General features: G+C 42.9%; 1 protein-coding gene and 1 pseudogene across 2 annotated transcripts in view; one reads left to right on the plus strand and one right to left on the minus strand.

Annotated features, from left to right (window-relative positions):
• Nucleotides 1-23,247, plus strand: part of SACM1L (SAC1 like phosphatidylinositide phosphatase) — a 51,277-nt gene that overhangs the window by 25,641 nt on the left and 2,389 nt on the right. Inside the window, exons 8-18 of one of the 2 annotated variants that reach the window (XM_025885547.2) lie at nucleotides 2,052-2,137; nucleotides 2,918-3,004; nucleotides 3,724-3,792; nucleotides 9,439-9,518; nucleotides 13,510-13,608; nucleotides 16,119-16,257; nucleotides 18,287-18,356; nucleotides 18,478-18,550; nucleotides 19,271-19,364; nucleotides 19,457-19,549; nucleotides 20,428-20,485. In XM_025885547.2, the coding sequence (XP_025741332.1) occupies nucleotides 2,052-2,137; nucleotides 2,918-3,004; nucleotides 3,724-3,792; nucleotides 9,439-9,518; nucleotides 13,510-13,608; nucleotides 16,119-16,257; nucleotides 18,287-18,356; nucleotides 18,478-18,550; nucleotides 19,271-19,364; nucleotides 19,457-19,549; nucleotides 20,428-20,485 (948 nt within the window). Of the gene's footprint in view, nucleotides 1-2,051; nucleotides 2,138-2,917; nucleotides 3,005-3,723; nucleotides 3,793-9,438; nucleotides 9,519-13,509; nucleotides 13,609-16,118; nucleotides 16,258-18,286; nucleotides 18,357-18,477; nucleotides 19,365-19,456; nucleotides 19,550-20,427; nucleotides 20,486-23,247 lie in introns of those variants that run through there. The other variant, XM_073901060.1, reaches the window with a different exon arrangement.
• Nucleotides 7,288-7,522, minus strand: LOC141374189 (small nuclear ribonucleoprotein G pseudogene; annotated as a pseudogene).

Below are 23,247 nucleotides of genomic sequence, written 5' to 3' on the forward strand. Positions count from 1 at the left end.
GGTTTTATCTATCACTAATTAATGCCTTGTCATACGGTGACGTGAGTGCAACCTTTTGTATTTTATTTGTTCTCATTATCATTTGATAGCCTCACTAAATATTTATCTCCTGCTTCATTATAATAATTAGGTAGGTTTTCTGGGCTTTACTCCAGTTTCTGTAGTTACATGGCTGATATTAATGAGACCCTATAGGCTGCTGCTTACTGCTTTAAGAGGAATTGTTCATGTTGTTTGCCGGATGTCTGAAAGCCAGTTGAACTCTGTAGTTTCATATCAGAAACTCATAGCAGAAAGTGTTTTCTTTTATTGCTCTTGGTTTCTTTGCAGGCATAAAGCTAGACATTTGACTTTATGCCTTCAACTTTAAAGGTTTACATTTTGAGTATTTATTCCCTAGGATTTGTCCTAGCGACATGTTAATTTACTTAAACCAAGCTTTTTAAAATCTGCATTAAAAATTACTGGCATTATGAAAAGGAGTTTTTCTAACTCTTCCCATTTTCTTTTTTTCTTTCTTTTTTTTGTAAGAAAATCCTGTGGGCCATTAGATAAATTGTAGAAGTTTTGGGCCACGAAGTTGTAAAGCTTATTCCCTTATTACAGGTGATATAGCAGAAGAAGGACATTTTAGTAAGTGACCTGGCCAAGATCACAGAAGCAGAATTAGAATTAGTGACTCCTTCATAACTAGATTTTCTTGGATGAAGACATATTCTTAATTAAATTTTTGAATAGGTAATGCGTTCACATAGTTCAGGTATCAAGAAATATAAAGAGATGTGCCATTAAAAATATTTCTGGGCTTTGGGCCCATCTGCTGCGTCTTACTCAGTTGTTAACTTATTTATCCTTCCAGATCATTTTTTAATGCTTTTACAGTTGTGTGTTCTCCTCCCCCTTTTGTGAACATTGGTTGTATACTGAGCACATTTTCTTGCCCCTTGTTTTTTTTCTGTTTTTTGAATTTCATATATCTTGAAAATCATTTCATAAAGGTCTGCCTCCCCACCTAGCCCCCGCCCCCCTTCTCTCCTTCCCTCCCTCCCTGTATCCCCACCCCCATGCACACCAATCTCACTCTAACTTCTAAAATATTCCTTAATGAGAATTAATGGAAAGAACTCAAGTATAAGATGCTTCTGGCAAGTAATTTTAGAAGGTTTTGAGAAAGCATTTCATTGCTGATTTGACTCAGTAACTTTGTCCCCGTTGCTATTAACAAAACCACCTACCTCACCTCAACATGTTATATTTGAGAAATAGATCAGATAGAAAGGATGTTAAGAAATATTTGAGGTGGTTAAAAGAATCTATTGATTTCTTGATGGTAATTTAGTAATTTGAGTCAGGGACTAGCTTGAAAGTTGCCTCTGCAAGTTTTTCGTATAAAAGTAGATTATGTGAACAGGATTGTAGAGGATTGCTTCAAATAATTGAAAGGACTAACCAATATTAAGGCTAAACACTTGAGAACAGTGTTTTTCAAACAAGGCTTTGTGGGTATGTTCATGGAGTTACAAAAATTCTAGGATCATACAATTTTTGTGCTTTTATTTTGATAATTGAAATCGTAAGCATCTGCCAGACCATTTGTCTTATTACAACAAAATATTGTTAACATAATGACCCACATTTCCATTTAATATTGTGTTTAATGGTTTTAACTTTCAAAATAGTGTTTTTCAAACTGGGATCTATGGGCATACTCTCAGAGGTCCTTGAGGATGACTTTTTCTTGAAAATATTTTTCAAGTTTGAGAAACTGTTTTAGAGGAATTGTATATGTATAAACAATTCATATATTAAACAGGAATCAACTTCATCTCTTTATTAATAGGTCCTTAATACTCCGCCTTAAGCCTGTTGTAATGAGTGAGGTTCTGTTAGCTTTCAGATGGTGTACCATGCATTTGAAATTTATTTTTACAAGTACTTTTCCACTAATTTGAACTGACTTAATTCTTTCCAAGTTAAACTGAATTGATGAGTTTCTGATGTGTTTCTCATGTAACAAATCGAGTTAACTTTGACTTTTTTTTTCGATTTAGGAATTGATTCTGAAGGCCATGCTGCTAACTTTGTAGAAACAGAACAAATCGTGCACTACAACGGGAGCAGGGCCTCATTTGTACAGGCAAGTGGATGTGTCTGTGAGGCGGCCAGCCAGCTTGCCTCCTCTGCTTCCACCATAATTTTCTGCCCTGGTGTTGAAATTTCCCTCTGCTCCCCTGCTTTTTAAAGTAATACCATTCGTTGTCTACGATGTGGGGAAAGTTCCCTCAGAACAAAGCTACTCGTTTAACCTGGCACTCACCTGCCCACATTTCCTGCCCTTGAATTAACTAAATCCCTACGGAGAGGGGAGGGGAGGAGGTCCGAGGGTTAGGGACGTGGAGCCACCTCTCCGCTTCACCCCCTTGACTTCTTCAAGGCAGTGATGATGGGACGGAAGCCAGCTTGTGAAGGCTTTACCCGCCTTGCACTCCTTTGGGGGACAGTCTGGTGCTTGTTGCCTCCTTATGGAGTTCTGGGTCACTTGCTGCCCCAGAGCAGTGGTGGCTCAACGTATTTGTAAGTTCATAAATAGACTCATTTGAGAATGAATAAAGCAGTTTTCTAATTTCATCATCATAGCGGATTATATAACAGACATAACTTAATTGCTTATAGATAAATTGGTTTATTTTGGAGTTTAGGGGAAACACAGAACTGTTTACTACCCAAGTAGTACACATGTATATAAAATCAGGAGGTAAAAGTCCTTTCCAAATGTATTCCCACAGAATCGGAACTTTAGGAGTAGGCGTACACAGACTCCTTTCTTAGTTGGTAGGTTGTATTTATGTTTTTTCCTTTGATGAGAGAAACAAGTTAATGTGTATGTTTCTTTTCATATTTCTCTCTTTTCTTTTAGACTCGAGGATCAATACCAGTTTTCTGGTCTCAAAGACCAAACCTCAAGTACAAACCACAGCCACTAATCAACAAAGTAGCCAATCATGTGAGTATCTTCTGTGCTTTTTTCATTGGCTAAAAATAGGAGCTTAATGGCATTATAGTTTGCATGTGGAACATGTAGTTATTCCTCACGAGTCAGAATCCAGCATCTCTGTAGCCATTCTGCTTGGATCTGGCACCTAGTGAACCTCTGACCCAAAGACTGTAGAGATGGCACGTTGGAAATGCGGAAAACTAGCAGATGATTGGACAGCATGGCAAATATAGATTTTAGAGATCTTGTAAGATTTGCAGCTTCATGCTGTTTTAGAGTCTTTAGTGTATTCTGTTTGAGGTCGTGCTCAGATTTAAAGTATGGTATTGTAGCTCAGAACAATGGCTTGTAATTGCTGCTTACTACATGGTATTTAGAATATCTTGAAGACCTGGTCCCAATCCTAGTGTCATTCTCTTGAATATACAAACAGGACATTTAAGGAGATACTTTATTTTTTTAATTTTATTTATTTATTTGACAGAGAGAGAGAGAGAGAGGGACAGCGAGAGAGGGAACACAAGCAGGGGGAGTGGGAGAGGGAGAAGCAGGCTTCCCGCGGAGCAGGGAGCCCGATGCAGGGCTCGATCTCAGGACCCCGGGACCATGACCTGAGCCGAAGGCAGACGCTTAATGACTGAGCCACCCAGGTGCCCCAGGAGATACTTTAAAAAGTTTTATAAATATAGTGTAATTTGTTAAAGTGTATAATTATTTTCTCTTTCTAGATGGATGGTTTCCAAAGGCATTTTGATTCACAAGTAATTATTTATGGAAAACAAGTAATAATCAATCTGGTATGTTTCTTACATGTTTCTTGGGGGGAACAAAACAAAAAACATGTAAAAAAATATTAACATTTACCATTTTAACTATTTTGAAGTGTGCAGTTCAGTGTCATTAAAGTATTTTACAGTGTCATGCAACTGTCACCATTAGACCATTTCCAGAACTTTTCGTCACGCCAAACAGAAACTCAGTGTCCACTAAACAGTAACTTCCTATTATTCCTCTCCCCTCAACCCCTGGTAACCGTTCTACTTTCTATCTATATAAATTTTCTTATTCTAGATTTACCACGTAAGGGGATCATATAATACTGATTCCTTTGGGTCTTGCTTATTTCACCGAGCTTAATGTTTTTAAGGTCTGTCCACGTTACAGCATGTATCAAAATTTCATTCATTGTGAAGACTGGATAACATTCCTTTGTATGTTCCATATTTTGTTTATCCATTTATCTGTCGATGGACGTGGGTTGTTTCTACATTCTAGTTATTGTGAATAATGCAGCTCTGAACATTGGTGTGCAGGTATCCATTTGAGTCCCTGCTTTCAGTTCTTTTAGGGCTATACCTAGAAGTTGAATTGTTGGATCATATGGTGATTCTAGGTTTAACTTTTTAAGGAACCACTACTGTTGTTCACAGTGGCTACATTTTACATTCCCACCGCAGTGCACCTGGGTTCCGCTTTCTCCACATCCTTGCCAGCACTTGTTATTTTCAGGATTCGTTTTGTTAACGTTTTTTTGATTATAGCCATCTTTATGGGTGCGGAGTGGTGTGTCATTGTAGTTTTGATTTGCATTTTTCTAGTGACTAGTGATGTTGAACATCTTTTCATGTGCTTATTGGACATCTGTATATCTTCCTTAGAGAAAGGTCTACTCAAGTATTTTGGTCATTTTAAATCAGGTGGAGGTTGTTTTTGTTGTTGAGTTATAGTAGTTCTTTTTATATTCTGGAACTAATTCCTTATTAGATGTGCTTTGCAAATATTTTCTTCCATTCTTTGTGTTGTTTTGATAACTGCCAGTTATAGGTCTATTCAGATTTTCTGTTTTTTCATAATTCATGTTTGGGTGGATTGTTTCTAGAAATGTGACCATTTCATCTAGGTTGTCTGGTTGATTGACATGCAAAATGTTCATGGAATTCTCTTATAATCCTTTTTATTTCTTCAGAATCAGTAGTAATATCCCATCTGTCATTCCTGATTTTAGTAAGTTGTGTCTTCTCTTTTTTTTTCTTGGTCATTATAGCTAAGTTTATCAATTTTGTTAATTTTCCAAAGAACCAGGTTTTGGTTTCATTAATTTTTCTCTTTTTCTATACTTTATTCTCTTTATCTCTGATCTTTATTTCCTTCCCTTTGCTAGCTTTGAGTTTCGTTTGCTCTTCTTTTTCTCGTTCCTTAAAGTGTAAAGTGAGGTCCTTGATTTAAGGTCTTTTTTTTTTTTTTTAAATATTTTAATTTATTTGAGAGAGAGCGCGCATGCACTTATGTGACCATGTGCAAGTGGGGGAAGGGGCAGAGGGAGAGGAGAGAGAGAATCTCAAGCAGACTCCACTCTGCGTACAGAGCCCGATGGGGGGCTTCTGTCTCACAACCCATGAGATCATGGTCTAAGCCGAAATCACTAGTTGGCTGTTCAACTGACTGAGCACCCAGGTGCCCTGATCTCATTTTTGAATGGATATGTTTATAGCTGTAAATTTCCCTTAGTGCTGCTTTGGCTTTATTTTATAAGTTTTGGTATATTGTATTTTTGTTTTCATTTGTCTCTATTTTCTAATTTCTCTTGTGATTTCTTCCTTAACACAATGATTGTGTAAGAGTGTGCTGTTTAGGGCTGCTTGGGTGGCTCAGTCAGTTAAGTGTCTGCCTTCGGCTCAGGTCATGATCCCGGGGTCCTGGGATGGAGCCCCGCATCGGGCTCCTTGCTCAACAGGGAGCCTGCTTCTCTCTCTCCCTCGTCTCCTCCCCCTGCTTGTGCTTTCTCTCTCTCTCAAATAAATAAAATCTTTAGAAGAAAAAGAGTGTGCTGTTTAATTTCCTCATATTTATGAAATCTCTAGTTTTTCCTTATTATTGAGGGTTAACTTCATTCCACTGTGATTAGAAAAGATACTTTGTATGGCAGTTATTTTAAAAATTATTAAGACTTGTTTTGTGGCCTGACAATTACTCTGTCTTGGAGACTGTTCCATGCACACTTGAGAAGAATGTATATTCTGCTGTTGTTCGGTGGAGTGTTTTGCTTATGTCTGTTGGGTCCGATTTGTTTGTGGTATTTAGATTCTCTGTTTTCTTATTGATCTGCCTATTCTATCCATTACTGAAAGGGAGGTGTTGACATCTCCAACTATTATAGAAATGTTTATTTCTCCCTTCAGTTCTTTCAGTGTTGCTTCATACATTTTTGGGCTCTGATGTTTGGTGCATATATATCTTAATTGTTTTACCTTCTTGGTGAATTGACTCCTTGATCACTATATAATGCTCTTTGTCCTTGCAACAGGTTTTGACTTAAAGTCTGTCTTGTCTGACGTTGGTAGAGCGCCCCCACCCTGCTCTGATTACTAGCTGTCTGCATGGGGTATCTTCCCATCCTTTCACCTCCAGCTTGCTGTGTCTTTAGATCTAAAGTGAACGTTCTCTGTGGCATGTGGTTGGATCATTTTTTAAATTCATTCTGCCAATCTGTGCCTTTTAATTGGAGAGTTAGTCCATTTATATTTAAAGTACTTACTTACTTGTAGAGACTTATTTCTGCCATGTTGCTATTTGTTTTCGGTACATCTTACAATTTTTTATTCTTTGTCTTCCTCTATCATTGTCTTCTTTTGTGCTGAATTTTTTTGTAGTTAAGTATTTTGATTACCTTCTCGTTTTCTTTTGTTTATATTCTACAGATATTTTCTTTTTGGTTACCATGAGGATTACATACAGTGTTTTAAAGTTGTAATATTTAATTTGAATCGATACCAACCTAACTTCAGTTTGCATACAAAAACTTGATTTCTATAAAGCTTTGTCCCTCCTCTTTGTTATTAATGTCACAAATTACATTTTTATATGTTTTGTTCCCAGTAACATAGATTTATAATTTCTTAAATGCATTTGGCTTCTCAGTCCTGTAGACTATTAAAAAAAAATGGAGGTATAGACCAAGATTACAGTAATGCTGCCTTTTATATTACCTTCACAGGAAATCTAAATACCTTCATGTGGCTTCAGGCTGCTTTATAGCATTCTTTCATTTCAACCTGAAGGATCCGTTAGCTTTTCTTGTAGGGCAGGCCCAGTGATAATGAGCTCTCTCAGCTTTTGTTTATCTAAGAATGTCTTAATTTCATTCATTTTTTTTTGACTATTATAAAAGTTTTTTTAACAAAAAAGTTCAATATGAAAATGCACACGACCTGATTTTTATACTGTAGTAAAACAGGTACTATGGAGGGGACATGTGGAAGCAGTTGATTGCTTCTGATGAACACACCCATTGTTTATACTCGCTCCAAGGCTTCTAACATGATGATACTCTTTCCTCGTATTACCACCATTCCAATATTGTTCTGTTGCCCACTAGTTGCCATCTCCACACATTCATCTATCACAAGATTCATAAACGGATCGAACCCCCGCGATATTCCTTGGACATGTCTGCCACCATTTAATTTCAATGACAATTTCTTGTCCATAAATTTTTTCAACTCGGGAGGGTGAGCTTTGCTCATGGTGTCTACTGCATGAGCTCAAAGATGCCCTCATTCATTTTTGAAGGACAGTTTCACCAAATACAGAATTTTTGGTTTAGAGTTCTTTTCTTTCAATACTTTAAATATATCCATCCGCTGCCTTCTAGCCTCCCAGGTTTCCTGAAGTGAAACTGGCCTGTAATCCTATTGAGAATACTTTGTATGTGATGTGTCTCTTCCCTCTTGTTGCTTTTAAGATCCTTTCTTTGTCTTTCAGTAGTTTGATTAGAATGTGCTTGGTATGGATTTCTCTTACCATCCTTGGAATTGGGTGATCTTCTTGGATTTGAAGATTTATGTCTTTCATCAAATTTGGGAAGTTTGGGGCCATTTTTTTTTTTTTCTTCAATAAAGACCTCTAGCCCTTTCTTTTCTTTTCCTTCTGGGACTCCCAGAATGGGTGTATTGTACCTTGGTGATGTCCCGGATGGCTCCAGGGCTCTGCTCACTTTTCCTTATTCATTTTTCTTTCTGCTCTTCAGACTTGGTTAGTTCATTTGTCTCATTTTCAAGTGTGCTGATTCGATTTTCTTCCTGCGCAAATGTGCTCTTGAACTCCAGTGAATGTTTAATTTCTGTTTTGTACTTTTCAACTCCACGCCTACTCTTTAGTTCCTTTGAATGATTTTTGTTTGTTTGCTGGTAATCTTACTTTGTTCATGTACCGTTTTCCTGGTTTCCTTTCATACCCTGTTTTCCTTTAGCTCTGAGCATATTTAAGACACTCGTTTAAAACCCTTTTTCTGATTAAGTCTTCTGCAGGGATGGTTTCTGTCAGTTTATCCTTTTCCATTGAATAAGCCTTGTTTTCCTATTTTTTGGTATGCCTTGGTATTTTTGTTGTTGAAAATCAGGCACTGGGTGGTTATAATATGGTAACTCTGGAAGTCAGAGTCTCCTTTCCCAGGATTTTTCGGCGTTTTTGTTTCGATTATTGATGGCTGTGGTAGTCCCATTTGTTTTCCAGTGTTTCCCATCCATTTTTGCAAAGACTCCCTTGTTTATGCTTACTGAAGCCTCTATTCCTTGGGCTCATGTTCAGCTAATGTTTTGACAGAGATTTCTTTGAATGCCAGGAACTGAAACAAAGGCAAAAACCAAAAAAGAGAGAACAGCCCCATCTCTCAGTCTCTGCAGACTGGTTCTGTGCTGGAGCAGTTTTTCTCTGGGTGGCCAGGCTTGCTCGAGTGTAGAGGTCAGCCTGAGGTGAGGGCTCTAGGTCTTCTCAGGAACTTTCAGACATGCCTCTTGGGTGTGCATGTGGCTTTCTAAAATCCTCCCTATAAATGGCTGCTTCTGAATGTCCTAATTTCCCAGAGTATCACCCCAGCTTCTTTTGCAGCCTGTAGATGGTCTATTTTACGTTTTCCGAAACCCCTTGCTCTAGGCGGCTGTTGGTTTGTAGTCCTTTGTAGCTTGTATGAGCTTTGTGCTACTCTTCCCCTGCTTGTGTTCAGAGTTATGTGAGGCAGAGACAGACAAACCCATCCTTCAGGTCAGAACAAAACATACGCGGTAACTTGCAGATAAGGTCTGGGGTTCTCTCTCCGGTTTGAAGAAGTGAACTGAGAACCTGGTTGCTGCTTAAGACTGAGACTATCACTGCCCCAGGGATGGAGTTGGCAAGTAAAAATGTAAGGGCAAGTAAAAATGTCACAAAATTGTCCTACAGTTTTGAAGATACCTTTTTTTTTTTCCATCGGGGATTTGCTTCATTGCTTTAAACCTTTGATTGTTTTCCAGAGCTCCTACAAAGTCGGCTCAGACAGCTTCCGTTGTTTTCAGTGTTTCTGTGTGAGATCAAGAGCTTGGAGCTTCCGGGCCCACCATTTTGCTGATGTCGCTCTTTCCTTTCAAAGGAACTTAAAAGAAAGCTGTGGTGTTTTTACTTTTTTACAGGTGAATCAGAAGGGCTCAGAGAAACCACTCGAACAGGCATTTGCAACAATGGTGTCTTCCTTGGGCAGTGGAATGATCAGGTACCTCCCTAGAAATCTGCACAGGTCTTTTCAGATTAGATGTGCACTTAGATATCCAGCCATCCCCCCTCACCCACGGGCATCTGTTCCCAGACCCCCAGTAGATGCCTGAAACCCACACATGGTACTGAAGCCTAGGTATACTGTAATTTTCTTTAGGTACACATACCTATGATAAAGCTTAATATATGATGTAGGCACAGTAGCAGATAAACTGATCATAGAATAATAACAGCAGTAATAGAATAATTAAAACAATGTGCTGTAATAAGAGCTATGTGAATGTGGTCTCTCTCAAAATATCTTGCTGTATTGTAGTTGTATGTCTTGTGATGATGTGAGGGATAGATGCCTACGTGATGAAGTCAGCCCAGTGACATAGGCACTGTGACAGAGCATCAGGCCACTGGCAGCCTGACCGCATGTCAGGAGGAGGACCATCTGCTTTCAGACTGTAGTTGACCACGGGGAACCAAAGCTGTGGGAGGTGTAACTGTGGATAAGGGGAGACTACTGTATACACCAGTACGTAGATATCAACTGGACATACGGTGATCCCCACTCTTCAAAAAGTCTGTGTCACACCACTTTGTTTTATAAGAGACCCGCATTGGTACTTGTTGTCACTAACCGAAAGAAAGCCAAAGACGATTTTTCACCTTTATGAGAAGGTCATTACCACACAGATGGAGGTCTTTTGTAAAAGCATAGTGGCCTGTGGCATGAGGCAGACTTGGAAAGCAGGGGGCACGCTTCGCTTTAGTCTGCTTCAGGTCATAGGAACACTCCACTTCTGGATAGTAGGGGAAACCTGAATTACAGCTCAGCTTTTTTTCCCCCCAATACTAGATCAAAGAATGATTCTGTTAGCTTGAAATTTTTCCCTGGCATAATTATATTGCAGAATAACTTTTTAACAGTCAGATTTTATTTTATTTTATTTTATTTTATTTTATTTTATTTTAATTTTATTATTTTATTTTATATTTTATTTTATTTTATTTTATTTTAAAGATTTTATTTATTTGAGAGAGAGAGAGAATGAGAGAGAGAAAGCAGGAGAGGGAAGAGGGTCAGAGGGAGAAGCAGACTCCCCGCTGAGCAGGGAGCCCGATGTGGGACTCGATCCTGGGACTCCAGGATCATGACCTGAGCCGAAGGCAGTCGCTTAGCCAACTGAGCCACCCAGGCGCCCAACAGTCAGATTTTAATTTGAATTTTGTGAGAGTTTAGTCCCTGATCAAAATCCCCTCCTGAGGCTTTGTGTCACGTGGCCACTGGGTCATGAATTTCAGTTCCTCGTGATCATTTGGTGTGATCTCTGTGGTCCTGACCATCACATGAGGTGGAGAAATTTACACTTGCATGGTGGCCTTGTCTGGAGCTGCAGCTTTGCCTCTGTAAGTCACCAGACTTGCTTAACAAACTCTGTGCAGCTTTGTCAAAATAGAAGGATCCTAAAACATCCAACAGTTGCCCTGTGGAAAGGTGCAAGGTAATGAGTCAGCCCTTTTGGAGCTTTCTGCAGCAGGAAACTGGGCAGGAGGTGAGGGTGTTACTGTGGTAGGAAGTGGTCACAGGCACTGGGGGGAGAAACTTTCCAAAGAAATGGTATGGGGTTATTTGGGGAGAAATTTTAAACATCCACAAAAATAGAATGATATAATGAGCATTTGGGGAAGAATTTAAGTGTCTTTCCTCCAACTCAAAAGCTCTTGCAAATTCATCAGACCCACCCTTTCCCACCCCCCCGACTCCATGCACACTTCTGCCTTCTCGCAGTGGAACTTTCTTAAACACTCTTTGGAGGACTCAGAGGAACTTAGAATATACCTTAGACCTGAAAAATTAGAACCTCTGGGTTTGGAGTCCAGCATGCGTACTCTGAGAGAAGTTTGTCTGCTGGCTGCTGTGTCCACCCTTTGTTAAGGCCCTCTCTCTGCTCCAGGGGGTTTCCACAGATACACTTGTCTCAAGAGTTGTCTTGAGTTTGTAGCAGCAGCTAACTTTGAGAACCTGCAGCATCAGTCAGAGTCTAGAGTTATGCCCTTGGTGTTCCAGGAGCTTGGAGGGCACCCGTAGCCCTCACCTACAGAGCAAATACCCAGAGCTGTTGTCATTTTCCTTCCACGAGCTCTAAAGACCACCAGACAGAGGAGCATATTAAAAAAGTATATTTGAATTTTTTTTAATAAGATTTTATTTATTTATTTGACAGAGAGACAGCGAGAGAGGGAACACAAGCAGGGGGAGTGGGAGAGGGAGAAGCAGGCTTCCCGCAGAGCAGGGAGTCCGATAGGGGCTCGATCCCAGGGCCCTGAGACCATGACCTGAGCCGAAGGCAGTCACTTAACCAACTGAGCCACCCAGGCACCCCTATTTGCACAATTTTTAATTGAGTAAATCCATATTCTGGCAGGGGGAAAAATCAGTCTGTTGGTTAAAGTGAAATTAAACGGTAGACTTAATGTCATGTGTCAGATATAGGTTTATTGGACTGATTCACTTTTTAGTTGTTCAATGATTATTGCTTTGAGTACATTAAATGAATGAAGTTGATGGATTGGTGAATGACCTGAAGGAGAAAGGTCATGTGGTTGCGCTTCTGAGGAATGGTGGGACTCGTTAGCAATGGGAAGTTTTTCTTTTGGGAACCGGATGAGAAAATGAACCATGCAAGGTGATGTGTCTCTGAGGGTTTCTTCCTAGAACCTGGAAAGAAGCAGAACTGCTTGACTCTTGGGGTCAGAAGCAAAATAATATATCTACAGTCATGCGTTGTCAAAATATAACAATGCAATTCATTCTTTAGATACCAATGTGATTTTAGAAGGATGCGCACTAAGAATCCAAATGCATTTAGGTGCTGGCCAGCTGCTTACGTTCTTCAAGCCTGTCTAGGGCTGTTGCTCTGTGGGAGTACCCCGAAGTGACTGTCACTTTATCACTCTTGTGGCAGTGGCCTCTGGAAGTGCTTCCTCCACTCCCAGTCTTCACCAAGTCTAGCCTCATGGTTAGCTAACCTCTGTTTTTGTACTGATTTCTAAGGAGACCGTTCTCACCTCATCAGTGAGATAACCACTGAGGTGGCAGGGGCCCCTCTGGACCTCCTTAGAAGCCCTCACTCTACCGATGCTCCTTTGGTCTGTTGGAGCCAAGGGAGTGACACGTGGGCAGACGCCTCATCTGAATTTCACTGTGTGGACCAGAGCTCGATGTCCTTCCCGGCCTCCTGCTTAGGACTTGACCTGGTTCCTGACTCCCTTGACTTTCAGGAACTGGTTCATGATTTTCTTTTCCCCCTCTCAGTTGGCAACATTTTCCAGCTCATGGTAGGACACCTTCACTGTCAGATGTGTTCTAACCTTCAGAAGTGGCCTATTAAATACCAGATAACGAAAAACAACCCATTGCAGATCGGCAGGGAAAGTCCCGCTGCCACATCTGTGTGAGATGTACAGATGGTGATACGGACAGCGGGTGTTTTGATGTTAAGGAAGGTGATGAACAGTAAGTGACCAGAGTGGGGGCCATGCGGCCTCTGTGCTTCTGACAAACCCCGGTACAGATCTGACACTCGTCGCATCCTCCTCACACTGATTTGAGTTCAACCATTTTAAACATTTTACTCAGTTTGAAAAATAATTCAAAGGGACCTTTGTTCTTTGTACATGGGGGTAAAGAATACGCCCTGGCTATTCATTTGGATAAGGCTACTTTATATTATACACCGGATTGCTATACCTGAGCCCACTTCTGCTTTCTGCCGGGCTTCTTCTCTTCTCCCATCTCAGGGCCTCTAGAAGAACACGTGAAGACAGAAGAGTGTGTGTGTGTGTGTGTGTGTGTGTGTGTGTGTGTGTGTGTGTAAACCCGCAGTGAAGAAGAAATCTGTACGCTCAGATAAAGAGGAAGATCCACTTATGAACATAGTGGTAGAAGGAAAATGACTCATCTTTGGTCAGTTTCTGCATATCTTTTCTTTTGGTAGATATATTGCCTTTGACTTCCATAAAGAATGTAAAAATATGAGATGGGACCGACTAAGTATCCTGCTGGATCAGGTAGCAGAAATACAAGATGCACTAAGGTAAGCTATATCATTCCCCCGTGGAGGTCGAGGGAAGAGGGTCGTGTGTGTATGAATCATAGTTCTTATGCCTTACCTAGCAGACGTACACAAATACAGTTCACTGGGTTCACAGCACTTGCTTATACTACGACTTTTAGTTTTTTCATCGTAAAGATGAGACTTGATGACTTAAAAATATTTTAAAAGCAACCCAAAGCCAGGTATTCTCACATTTTTGTGAATCAGCTGCCACTCGTTTACAAAGCTTTACATAATTGAAGTTAGTGTACTAGTATTTTATATTCTGTTGTTTTCACCTGAACATTCTGTCATGGATCTCTGATATTTTGTCTCTGTAACGATGGTGCTTAACGGCTTTTCTGTACTCCACTGTGTCATAATACAGGTTCAGTTAAGTGTTCTTTTTCATATTAGCCATCTGTCTTATTTTCTTTTCTCTTCCTACCACAAAAGACTGAGCTGCAATGAATCGCTCTGGGTATATGTATTCTTACTTCTGTTAAATTATTTCCTAAAATAAATTCTTGAGAGTAGGATTAATGGTTCAAAGGGTCTGAATAACTTTATGGTACTTTCCGTGCATGTTTACTGTGTTACTTACCATGTTGGCTCACGGGTTTGCAGTTGCCTCTGCGCATGTCCATCTGTACTTACTTTAAAGCCAGAAGAAGTCATGTTGTTCTGCCTGCGTGTAGTTCTGACCCTGGCAACCCTCGGGCATTTTTTCATGTTAGTTACACAGTAACATAGTAGAACTTTTCCTCTAGGCATTTCTCAGTTTTTAGAAATATGTTTTATACATGTTAAGTAGTCAGCTACAGTTAGTTAAATCTGCTCTTTTTCTACGAGGTTTTGTCAGGAGCAGCTAGTGAAGGGGGATTGACATACGTCATTATTGGGCTAGAGTGACACCGGCTGGACCTGGGACACTGTCAGAGGAGGGGGTCCTTGCGTTTGCCCATTAATTGCTGCCACACAAGAGTTTGAGAAAGGAGGATTGACCCCAGAATCTCTCTCCCTCCCCACCTGCTGTGTTCCCTGGGGACAGCGGAGTTGCACATGACCTCTCTGGACATGGTCCCCAGGGGTTTTTGGGGAAATGGAAAGCATTGGGGCTTTGGGGTATGACACATTTCATTTTGAAATTTGCTGCTTTTTTAAAAAAGATTTTTATTAGAGAGCACTCGTGAGCACAAGCAGAGGGAGGGGCAGAGGGAGAGGGACAAGCAGACTCCCCGCTGAGTGTGGAGCCTGACTCAGGGCTCAGTCTCATGACCCTGAGATCAAGACCTGAGCGCAGGTCAAGGGTTGGACGCTTAACTGACTGAGCCACCCAGACGCCCTGAAATCTGTTTGCTTCTTATTAGCCATGTGACCCAGGGGCAAGTTAGTTACCTTCAAACCTTGGTTTCTCCATTTGTAAAGTGGAGATAATATTACTGCCTCATAGACTCAGTGTATAGTTGAAGAAATAACATTTGTAAAATACCTAGTATTTATTTTTTAAGTCCTCATGGGGTGCCAACGCCTGCATGCACACATACGTACACACACCAGCTCCAAACGAACCTCACCAACTGCATGAATCTCAGGTAGATATTTAGCCTCAACGCATTCTTCTGGGCCCTTACCTTGAAGGTCATGATTTTTATTTGGCCCATAGTAAATCTGTTGTGTTTCCCTGCCCATTTTGATTTTGGGGAGTGATTGCAATAAAATTACTATTCCCTGGCATTCATTGTGTGCTCTGTCCCATGCGCTCTGCTAAGCAATTTGTGCATTGCGCATGACTGGTGAAAAACTTAGGTTCGGAGAGATGAGGGTGATTACTTGAAGTTACGCAGCTAGTACATTACCTGAGGAGCTAAAGGCTCACCAACCAGTTGTTTGCTGCCGGGGCCCGTGCTCTTCCCTGCCACGCTGTGCGTTGTCCAGTTTTTGAGTTCATAGAATTAGCTGAGGAAATTGTTAAAAATTAACGAAACACAGGAACTGGTGACCATGGTTGGCTCCGGTGCGGACACCTGGGTGGTAAAGGGGAGAAAGGAAACCTGACTTTTCAAACAGTACCTTGTTGAACCTTATAAACTTCGTAGTATTTGCATATATTACCCATTTTAAGAAAGGTTTTAAAAAAGTTCTTAATGCGCAATTTCCAGCCCTTGCTTCAGAGACTCTTACTTGAATTTATCTCAAGGCCAGGTGTGTCCATTTTTAGCAAACAGCTCAGGGAATTCTGATACGGACAGTTGTAGGGCCCATGCTTCGAGAAATCTTGATACACGGGACCATGATGAACAGCTGTGGCAGAGTGGGGCCTGCTTCTGGCCTCGCAGACTTCTCGTTGGCTCTCTGGTCATCCCATTCCCCTGGGCCACACACTTCCCATCGGACCTTTGAATGCGCCAGTTTCCCTAATGTTACCGACGGGGGCTGTGACACAAGAGGTGGTCGTCAGTGCATTGGCCTGACTGTGGTATGAGGGTGTTTATACAAATATGTTTTAGTTATTTTCTAGTGGACATGGCTGGCATGGTGGTGACGAGCCAGGAGGGCGTGTTCCGCAGCAACTGCATGGACTGTCTAGACAGAACCAATGTGATCCAGAGCCTGCTGGCCCGCCGCTCACTGCAGGCCCAGCTCCAGGTGCACACGCTTTGTCTGTTTTACGAAATCAGCAATAGAAGCCAAGATGAAAGAAGCTGCATCCTTGAAAACCTTAACAAAAAGCATTACAAAAGCAAATAACAGAAAACATTCACATTGCTCCCCACCCTAACCCAGCTTTTGTGTTTTTGTCTTTCCATCTGTGGGTGTGCACATCTCTATACCTATGGTCAGCGTGTGTGTATGCAGTTTGGGTGTTTTTTAAGATTTTATTTTTAAGTAATCTCTGCACCCATCGCGGGACTTGAACTCACAACCCTGAGATCAGAAGTTGCGTGTTCCACCGACTGAGCCAGCCAGACACCCCTTTACGTAGTTTTTAATTTTGTCTTTTCCTCTAGCATTATACAGAGCCATAGTTGTTTTAAGAGTTGCACTAAGTTGCTACATTGTTGGCTTATAAATTGCACTGTAGAGACCAGATCTGCGTATGTTGTTATTAACTTGAATTCTTACCTTTGGGTTAATTTCAAGAAGTGGAATGTACTGCGTTAAAGAGAATACGCTTTCCAAGAGGGTCATGGCAGTTTCCATTAACACCAGCGAGCATGATAAGTGAATCCATGTCATTGAACTCTTGCCAGCGTGAGGTGTTTTTATTTAAAACTTTTTTTTCCTATTAGTAAAGAGTAGAACCTCAAGGTTGTTTTCATTTGCATCTCTCTTATTACTGGCAAGCGATAGCTAACCTTTCAGGGAAGAAGTTTCTGACACAGCTTTGCTCTACCACTAAGATTGGGCTATTGAGAAAAATAGCTATAAATATTTTCTTGTGTTTATACTTAGAATTAAAAACGTAAAGCCCAGATTTCCAGATCACATTGGCATTTATCATGAGGGGCAAACAAAATGCATGCCAAATGGTTTCTTGCTTAAATGGTAACCTTTGTTTATGACAGTTCAACTTTGTTTATGATAATTTTATGATACCAGGAAGGAATTATGGAAGTAAAACACCTCCTTTAAAACGAATTGCCCTTGAATCCTAAGTAACACAGGCCAAAGGAGTGGTTTCCCTGTTTGAGCGTCATGCTTTAGTTTGTATTGTACGGTGTCCTTCTCAATCTGATGGATTGACTTCAAGGTGTATTTTTTAATAGAAACAATACTAGCAAAAAAAACCAAAACAGTACTAGCAATGGTTGTTTCCAAGCCCAATAAACTAAAGCCTATTTAACTAGGTTCTGTAATCTATACTTAACTCTTCCATGTGCTGAATGTAGTGTTATAAAATCTAACCAACCTTCAGAGAGTCTTGGGGTGTCGGTGCCAGCTGGTGGGGCCTCCATTTGTGGCCCCCCCCACCCCCCAGCTAAGGGTCACCGAGAGCAGCCCCTGCACTGTCTGAGGTGGGAGTGCTGTTCTGGGGTAGAGATAGTGTGCTGTCACCTGCGGTGCTCAGTGACAGTGGGGGCTCTGAGGTGGTTGGGGTCTGAGATGAGGTCCAAGGCAGGGGCTCCTAATCTTTGCCCAGTGAGCCCCAAAGGGGAGTCCATAGGGGGAGTCAGCATGTTCAGGAGTCCTCTGAGATGATGTGCAAAGGGCGCGGTGTGTGCGCAATTTGTGGGGAGGTAGGCGTGTAGCATAGAGCGCAGGAGGGGTAGGGCTGGGGCTGAAGGAAGCCCGGGGACGCGAGTGGTGGGGAGGCTAAAGGGTAAAGGGTGGAGGCAGTGGGAGGTTGGGGGGCGGCCGGGAAGGAGGGGGTGATGGCTGGGTCCCACTGCTGCTCTCCTTTCTGCCCCACTGTTCCTGCGGGGCTGGGGCGCGGAGGGAGGAGTCATCAGAGGGGGAGGCATGGTGAGCTGCCCCCCCCCCGGGGGGCCGCCCGGCGGGGGCGGGGGGGGGGGCCCCCCCCCCCCCCCCCCCCCCCCCCCCCCCGCAGGCAAGGACCACGTCTCCCGCCTGCAGCCAGGAACCGTGTGATACCATGTGGGACTGTCTGCTTTTGGTCCTGAATCGCGTGTGCTGAAATCGGTTACACTCGAATATGGTGTGCTTCTTATTCCAGAGACTAGGAGTTTTGCATGTGGGACAGAAGCTTGAAGAACAAAATGAATTTGAGAAGACTTACAAAAATGGTGGGTAATTTCCTCAATAGAGGCAGAGTTACTCAAATGGTGAAATAAATTACTGTTTTGGATTTAGGAACTCTGGTTGTCACGTAAGTCGCTGTCTGTTGACTTTTCCTTGTTTTCACAGCCTGGGCTGACAATGCAAATGCTTGTGCCAAACAGTACGCGGGCACTGGTGCCTTGAAGACGGACTTTACCAGGCAAGCCATGCTTTTCAAGTAGCACTGCAGATATTCAGGTCTCCCGTCCCATCTGGATGCCTCGGGACCTTTTGGGCCGCAGCAGAACCCCAGCCCCCGGCGCCTCGGGTCATAGCAGTCGAGTCAGGCTTGCTGGGAGGGGAGGCCTGGGCGCTGGAGGGTTCCTAGCCTCCCTGGGTGGTTGTGCCACGTGGGAGGTAGCCTCGGCCCCTCAGCCCCTCCCAGACCTCGCGGTGCACCTGGGTCACTGCGGTCCGGGGCGGGGCTGACACCCTGAACCTCGGGGTAGCAGCCAGGTGATGCCTGTGCCGCGTTCCAGGACCGCACTGGTTAGTGAGCGGTCAAGACGTTGGGGATTTGTACAGATGTGGGTCTTTTTCTGCCATAGGGACTCCCTGGGAGCAAACTACGATTCCTAGTCTCTGCTGTGTTCTGGCCGCTTAACCTGGTCTGGGTGTTTCTCTTCACATTTCTTACCTTTGCCGCTGGCCCTGAGTGTTTTTCTCTTTGTGCCTACTTAGGTAATATTTTAGAAAAAGAATGCGTATTTCTTGGACCCGCTAGAGGATTCCTTTGTGAGGTGTCTCCTTTATACTTTCAGGGGTGATCTTTAAAATCTTTGTAACTCACTTATCTCCATACCACATACTTATTGGCCACAAAACTGTGGGAGAATTTAATATGCAGATCTGTAACTCGGAATTCACCTCTTTTAACCAGAACTGGGAAGAGAACTCAGCTGGGACTGCTAATGGATGGCTGGAACTCCCTGATACGGTATTACAAGAACAACTTTTCTGATGGCTTTAGGCAGGTGGGTTTGTATTTGGTGCTCATGTTTGGTCCTCGGGCGGTCCCATCATTACTTCTCATTGGGGAGTTACTAATTTCCTTCCTCTATTCTAGGATTCCATAGACTTGTTTCTTGGAAACTACTCAGTGGATGAATTAGAATCTCATAGTCCTTTAAGTGTTCCACGGGATTTGAAATTCCTGGCTGTAAGAAACCTTTCTGTTTTTCAAGCTTTTTTTTTTTTTTTTTTTTTTTTAAGATTGATTGATTGATTTTAGAGAGTGTGCAAGCGGCCGTGGGCAGGGGCAGAGGGAGAGAGAATCTCAAGCAGACTCCCTGCTGAGCACGACCCTGAGATCATGACCTGAGCCGAAATCAAGAGTTGGACACTTAACCGACCGCACCACGCAGGCGCCCCTGTTTTTCACGTTTTTAAAAGCATTATGTGTGGAGGTATAGATGGTGCCAACTCCTCTTGATTTAAAACTTTATACATTGTTCTAAATGGACCGTAAATACTTTGTTTCCCTGAGAAGATGAGGGAAAGGAGTAAAATAACTGTGGGGCGTTTGTTTTTTGTGACACTTCACTGTCGTTTTATATGAGAACGCGTGAGCAAAAAGGGAGTGTGGAAAGTTTCTCGTTTCTGGAAGACTCGACTCCTGTCACAATCAGGGGTTGCTGGGGGCCAGCCTGTAACATGGAAGGCAGAGTGAGTTTTTGACACTTCTCTCCTTTTTGACTCCTCTGCTCACCAGACTTTGCAGGAGCCTTTCTGGGGTCTCATCCAGTGGGCAGAGTGTTCGCGAATGTTGCTGGCTGGGGTCCCGGCCTCTCATGCGGGCAGCCCCCTCAGCACTCCCGTGTTTGGACCAGAGCCATGCTTCCTCAGATGCTGTGACCTAACCAGTCTGAAAACTGGGGCAGCTGTGGTTGAACCCCCCAAATAATGATGTTTTGCTGGGAAAAGATATTTTGTATATTAGATTGCAGAAGGGTTTTATTCTTTTTCAAGTGCAACTGACGTCACAGCCATTGAGTAGCGTTCTTAAGTGACGGCTTGTCTCTCCATTTTTCTTTCCAGTTGCCTATCATCATGGTTGTTGCCTTCTCGATGTGCATTATCTGTTTGCTGATGGCTGGTAAGTCTGCCCTTCTCTCACAGACTGACACTGATCTCTTGAGAATCTGGCACTTCCTTATCCAGCATCTTGAGATTGTGAGTCTGCTCAACACTTGATGTTTCCCCGTTAAATTTAGTGAGCAAAGTGAGTGGATGTGATTAGTCCTTAGATGTGACCGGAGATTTACACTTTTTTTTTTCTTATCACCCAAGTAACACATAGGAATTATAGAAAGTACAGTTAGGCAAGAAAGAAGAAAACATTATTTACCATCCTGTCTTCTAGAGATAAGCTGACTACTTTTAACATTTTGATGTTTTAATCTTTGTGTGTGTGATTTTTTTCACAAGTGAAAGATGTATTTTTTGTAATGTTTTCACTGAGCAGTATAAGCATTTCCCTGTGTTCTTTATTTTTAATGGCTGCATTAAAATCCATTTATGGATATATAGTTTATTTAACCAACCACTTATTATTAGACAAATATGATTAATAGATTAATACTCTCCTTATCATTAAATTTTAGTAGGTTGAGGGGCGCCTGGGTGGCACAAGTTACGCATCTGACTCTTGATTTCGGCTCAGGTCATGATCCCAGGGTCGTGAGATCAAGCCCTGTACCGGGCTCCGTGCTCAGCATGGAGCCTGCTTAAGATTCTCTTTCTCTCCCCATCTCTAAAAAAAAAAAAAAACTTTTTTTTTTTTTTTAGTAGATTGAGAGCAGAATTGCCTAATAAGAACTTGTGCTAACAAGGTCTTTACTGGTTTTCTGGTTTTCTCTCAGTCCTTTCCTGTGATACCAAGTTTATAAGCGTTTAGGATGAACGCATCTTCGTTCAGTACTCCTCGGTGCTGTGCGTTGGCTCTGTTGTGCACTCGGGACTGTCTGGTCTGAGCCCCCCCCACCCCCCCGCCCATCGGCAGGGCCCCCTTCCCATGGGCCCCTCTCACCGTGACCCTTTGTTCTCCCACACAGACCTTACCCCCTTCTCCTCTCCACAGCCTTGTGTTCTTTTCTTACAGCACTTTGTCCTCTGACTGCATAAGCCCCTGGGGATCTCTTCTTCAGAGGTGGTGTGCGTCTCCAGTGTCCCCAGCTTCCCCAGTGTGTGTTTCTCTTTGTGAGCCATGATTTGCATACTCATTTGTCTTTCCCACTGGATGGGAAACTCTTTGAGGGCAGAGACTGTGTCTTTCTCAGTTGTTTTGTCTCCTGTGTCTGGGATATAGTGAGCTCTCATTAAAAGTTTGCTGAGCCAGGGACCCTTACCCCCACCCCCCACGCGCATTCTGGAGGGGAGACTCTGTAGGTACCTGTTGCTCTCTGTAATCCCCACACTCCCCTTGGGGTTCAGCACTATAGACAGTCACCACGTAGGGGAGGGAGCCATCCTGTTACTCTCGGGCAGGAGTTAGCAGACGTTTTCTGTAAAGAGCAAGATAATAACTAGTTTAGACTTCCCAAATGGCATAGCATCTCTGTTGCACATTGTTTGTCTTTACGACTCTTGAAAAATGTAAAAACCGTTCTTAGCTCAGAGTACAAAACAGGCGGAGGGCTCTGGAGCACAGGCGGAACCGTGTGGCGTAGCTCGGGTCCCAGTCCGGTTTGGGGGCAGGAAGGAGGAGGACCGGGCCAGCCAGCACGTGCCGCTCACGATTCCTCCGGGGCCCGCGCTCTTCGCTCCCTCGACTCTCTGACTGCTTTAAAACACTGCCTCGTGGGTGCCATTTTCTGGGACCCCATGTCCTGTGAAATTCGTTTCATCACTTTGTTCTGTGTTTCCCTGGCTTCCCTGTGGAACCTCCGGAGAGGCAGGCAAGTCAAGGCAGAGAGCTCGGCCTGAACAAATGGGACAGTTCCTTTGGAGGATGGTCCCCGGTTGGGCTTGTGAGGAACTGCGTTTCTTCTTTGTCCGAGAAGAATTTTAAAACCTCAAAGGTGTGAACATTCGCGATCACGTGAATTTGTCTGTGTTTTTGCGTACAAAGAGATTGACGCCGCGGATGGCAGCACCGCGTGTCAGTTCGTTGCCGTGAGATGACGAGCGCTGTGATGTGTGGATAGCGGAGTGTCGGATTTGTAGCCTGTACTTGGGGGTTTTAGAGAGTGGGGGGTGAGGCAGCGTGAACTCCCGACAGCCGACGAGGAAAGAGCGCGGAGCCTGCTGTTCTCCCGCTGTCCCCTCCTCCGTGTGGGGGGCCCTGTTGCAGGAGGGCAGAAGCACTCGGTTCAGCTGCGTGAGGAGTAGAACAAAGTAGATCTTCTCCCGCTCCTGCTAACCTTCACGAACTCTAGATGTTGCAAAAAAATGCCGATCGGGAGAGTTGTGTGAAGTAGAGCATTAAAATATGTTCCTGAGTTTTGTTTTATACGCTTTCATACATAGCTTTTCTGAAGCATGTATGTTTTGTAAAGTTATTTTTTTTGTGTAGGCATTTTGATTGTGGCGAATGTGTTACTAATAGCTTCTTCTAATATGAAAGTACCTAATCTTAAAGTACGTTAGTTATTTGTGTGATGTCACATAGAACAGTCAGATGGTTCTCATGCTGTGGCCTCTGGGCCAGTGGCGTCAGTGTTACCTGGGAACTTGTTAGAAATGCAGATTCTTAGGTCCCACCCGGACCTGCCGAGTCAGAATCTCCGGGGTTGCCCAGCAGCTGATGCCTTATCGAGCCCTGGAAAGGATTCTGATGCCAGCCAGAGTTCAAGAACCACTTGTTCAAACCTTAATTGAGAGGTTCTTGTATTTTTCCTGTAGATGTACTGATAAACT

The sequence above is a fragment of the Callorhinus ursinus genome, unplaced genomic scaffold, assembly GCF_003265705.2.
Source record: "Callorhinus ursinus isolate GAN/ISIS: 27379988/994484 unplaced genomic scaffold, GSC_fseal_2.0 scaffold15, whole genome shotgun sequence".
In the NCBI taxonomy this organism is placed as follows: Eukaryota; Metazoa; Chordata; class Mammalia; order Carnivora; family Otariidae; genus Callorhinus; species Callorhinus ursinus.